This window comes from Capsicum annuum, chromosome 4 (genome assembly GCF_002878395.1).
Source record: "Capsicum annuum cultivar UCD-10X-F1 chromosome 4, UCD10Xv1.1, whole genome shotgun sequence".
Lineage (NCBI taxonomy): Eukaryota > Viridiplantae > Streptophyta > Magnoliopsida > Solanales > Solanaceae > Capsicum > Capsicum annuum.
Window position 1 is genome coordinate 223,240,662 of NC_061114.1, and position 4,377 is coordinate 223,245,038.

At 30.5% G+C, this 4,377-nt stretch overlaps 1 protein-coding gene across 1 annotated transcript in view; it reads left to right on the top strand.

The window, feature by feature from the left end:
* Positions 1 to 4,048: 4,048 nt before the first annotated feature.
* LOC107867833 (abscisic acid 8'-hydroxylase 4-like) overlaps positions 4,049 to 4,377 on the top strand; it is a 6,718-nt gene continuing 6,389 nt past the window's right edge. Inside the window, exon 1 of the mRNA NM_001324961.1 lies at positions 4,049 to 4,257. Within this exon, the coding sequence (NP_001311890.1) occupies positions 4,049 to 4,257 (209 nt within the window). The remainder of the gene's footprint in view (positions 4,258 to 4,377) is intronic.

A 4,377-nucleotide genomic window follows, 5' to 3' on the forward strand; every position in this document is an offset into this window, starting at 1 on the left:
TTAATAAAAAAATACGATGTGTTTTCACTTGAAAGTTAACTAATATTTAATAATTAATATTAAATATTCATGCAAAAGATTATTTTAAAAATGTTATTTAAGTAGGAATTTTTACAGTTTTGGTACTCCTAATTACGTGCATAAAATCACTGTGAACTTGGGTCAAAAGTCACCACTGTGGTGAAATGGATGTGGATTGTTTCTCCCTTCATCAGAGGCCATGAGTTTGAGCTTTGAATATAAAAAAAAATCTTTGGTAGGGAGCTCTACCTCTCAAATGGGGCTCTATTTGGTGCGAATTTAAATTAGTCGAATTTCAATGCGCAGTGGCGGAGCCACAACCGACGAAGGGTGGTCAGATGAACACCCTTCGTCGAAATTTTTTTCGAATATATAAGTTAAATATAGATATTTATGGTTATATACATGTTGTTGCATACCCTTGACAAGCTAGAGAAGCATAGTCCCGTGGTCAAGAGTGTATATTTCCGCATTAACAACCCGAGTTCGAACTTTGACAGGTGCAGTAGTGCTTTATTTTCTGTTTTTTTTTTAAATAGTTCTTTGTCCAAGGAAAAATATGAACACCCTTAATCAAAAGTCTGATTCCATCGCTGTCAATGCGGGTACCAAATACCAAATGGAAAAAAAAGGTCAAAAGTCAACAGAAAATACTGGTTGTTTCTTTGGTAGTTTATATAGTATAATATCAAAGTCCGTGACCTTAACAATTGGACAAATGAAATTGGTTCATTCAGAGGAGTTCCTACAACTAGAAAGTCCAACTATATATAATACATACTAATTAATACTATAGTTGTAGTAATTAACTCGTAATCTTAGATTTGGTACGGATGATTTATTTATCATGCACGTGTTGCATTTTTGAAAGGCTAAAATCTAGCTTGACGTGAATCTTTTATTAAAAATTAAGAAGGCCGAAATCAACATGAATTGTGGTGTAGTGGTGAGACTATTTCATCCTTAATCAGAGGTCTCGGGTTTGGCCTCACCCCGCAAAATGAGTCCGAACTGTTTAAAAAAAAAGAAAATAAAGTATTGCTGCACCTACCAAGATTCGAACCTGTGTTGTTGATGCAAAAATGCACACTCTTGACTACTAGACTATGTTTCTCTAGCTTGTCAAGGATGTGCAATAACATGTATATAACCATAAATATCTATATTTAACCTATATACTCGAAAAAAAATTCCAACGAAGGGTGTTCATCTGACCCCCCTTCATCGATTGTGGCTCCGCCACTGGTATCGAACACCGAATACCGAGTAGGAAACCAAAAAAAACAATAATTAAGAAGGCAGAAATTCACTAGAGTTGGTACCATTTTTTTTGTCGAACATATTCACTTTTCAAGATTTGAGACTTATAAGTTTGATATTTCGAGTCTTTTGAAATTTCAAATTTTAAATTGATTATTTGTAGATATTAGATAATTTTTTAAATAAATATAAAATTTGATTAAACGCATACCTTCCTGTCATACGTCCATGTTTATTTATTTATCAAGTAGTTGTGACTTATGTTGCTCGGGCTCTTCAAGAATGTCAGCAGGTGCTATCGAATTCTCCAAATTTTTTTTGGAGAATTCAACACTAATACGATATCGAAAGTGATGAGTCCGCTCAACTTAGATTCGTGACATATTTGGAAAGAAATTTCATGAATAAGTTTCAACACGGTACGATATCAAAAGTGAAGAACTGACTCAACTTTGATTTGTGACATATTTGGAAAGAACTTTCTCTTCTCGACATTTAATTTCATGAACAAGTCAAGTTCCCAATAGTATTTCTACTTTCTAGCATACTCAAGAAACTCTTCAAGGCAACTATTTTTAGCTTGGGTCAATTCCATCTATGGAATTTTGTCCTAGAATTAATTAATTCATTATCATCTATGTTTTTTCTTTCTTTTTCAATGTTGCCAAATTGTCACTGTTCAAGTTAGTTAATTAACTAACTAACATGAAGTGCCAAAGGGAGAAATATCTTCTTTTCATAGGGAAGTAATTGCAATATATATGTATATTCTTTATTTACATTGCTAAAATCAAATGCTTTATAGTATAAAGTTAAGTGTTTCGACTCCCTTTATGATAAATTCACCTAGTCTTTTATTCATTCTCATTAAATAATTCGAAGAAGATATGTAGAGCGATCAAATTAATAGTTTATATCGTAATTATAATGATTTCGAAATTTGAGTATCGACTATTCAAGAACGAGAATCATTTTGCAAGAAAAAGATTACAAAAAAATATACATGAGACTCAATAGAGGTCAGTAGTAGTCATATCCATTAACACTATTAAAAATACTGAGGGCCAAAGTCGATGGACAACGTTGATTTTTTGATCAAAACTGATAGAAAATTGACGCATCTACTTTCGTCGAATTTGGGTTTATCGCTTTCGGCAATCTGATGGACAGCATCGGTTAAAACCAATCCATCAATTTTTTAAAATCGACAAAAACTGATGGATAGGATCAATTTTTCAAAAATTTCAAAAATATTGATAAAAATAGCTACTTGGATTTGAACTCGACAATTTTACCACTCAATAACACATGCTCTTTGATGAAATGTTTTCCATCATTTTATTTATACACTTCAACTATAATTTTGCACTTTAAAAAACAATAGAATCTGTCGATTTTTGAAGAAAAAAAAAACAGAATGTGTTGGTTTTATTTTAATAAACTTTGTGGCAAAAAAAATTATTTTTAGTAGTACTTATAACAAACAAGTAAATTGTAATCTAAAGTGATTAGTGTATTAATATGTTTGGAAGCACTTACCTTTTATTTCATTTGGATGCCAAGTCATGTAATCTAAAGGCTAATTTGCTTTTAACTGCTTACTTTATTTTTCATTTCAATTATGGATACTAATTAATGTATTCCATTATGCTCCATAACAAATGCAAATGACAATTATGTGAAATGAATTGTGCCAATATAATTAATATTTATCGATTTTAAATTTTAAGTTTTAAAAAATCATATTCTCGGTGAAAATAGTCATATTAGCACCTGATATTTACACTCACTTATCCACAAGCAAAAGCTAAATAGCTAATCCCCTTCTCTCATTTTGACCATATCCAAAAATAAAATACAATAAAAGAACGAAAGTCAAGAATTCTATCCATTTATCCATGATAAAGATTTATTCACACGCAATATTTACACTCACTTATCCTCAAGCTAATTCCCTCCTCTCATTTTGACCATATCCGAAAATAAAGAACTCTTATTCCTGGATAATTCCAATGGCAAATTGGCTAAATTATATATTTAACTTACCTTTATTTGCGAGGATAATTATAAGTGTTGTACATGTTTGTAACTATCTACATTTTATTTCATTTGGACAAGTACTAACTGTAATTTAATTATCTAATGTAAGTGTAACATTGTAACAACTTACTATAAATTTCATTTTAATTATGTGTAATTTTGGTAATTAATGTTAGTTTAAGTGCCAATATTATAATAATAATAATAATAATAATAATAATAATAATAATAATAAACAAAAGCAATATGCTTGTTAAAAAAAATATTACATAATCCCTCTAAGCGATCGAATAATATTTATTTACACTCGATATTTATGTCCAAATCCTAAAAATAAAGACAAATCAGGACTTATCTTCCTGGATTTTAACCCCCCCCCCCCCCCCCCCCCCCCCCGACAAATAAATTTAGCTAATTTATTAATTTACCTTTGTTGGTGAGGATATAGATAAGAAAATAAATTGATTTTTATGTATATAATTTTTTCTTTAATTTTTCACCAATAAAAGAATATACACTTTTTTTTTTTCAAATTGTAGTACTAGTATATTCACCTATTCACACATCTCTATCCGCCCCTTTCATGCCTATATAAAGACTCCCATCTCCATTCTTCAACAACAACAATAACAACAACAACAAAGAAGAAAGATCACTTCATTCAAATTATCATTTTGCTACAACAACAAAAGTTGTTCATTTATCCTACCTATATAACAAAAAGAACATGGTTAATTATTTTGAAATATTATTCTATCTCTCTATATTTCTTCTTAGCATCTTGTCATATTATTTTTGTGTCAAAAATAACAAATCATCATCCAAGAGAAAAGGTTATAAACTTCCTCCTGGTTCAATGGGATGGCCTTATATTGGAGAAACTCTTCAACTTTACTCTCAAGACCCTAATGCCTTCTTCATTAACAGGCAAAGAAGGTACCATTTCATTTTATTTATCTTTATATTTTAGTATTATTTTTTTCTTTTTCACTATGTACGTCACGCCCCTGCCCTCTGTACAACCAACACGGGTTCTGATGGAGTGGTCGTAAGCTA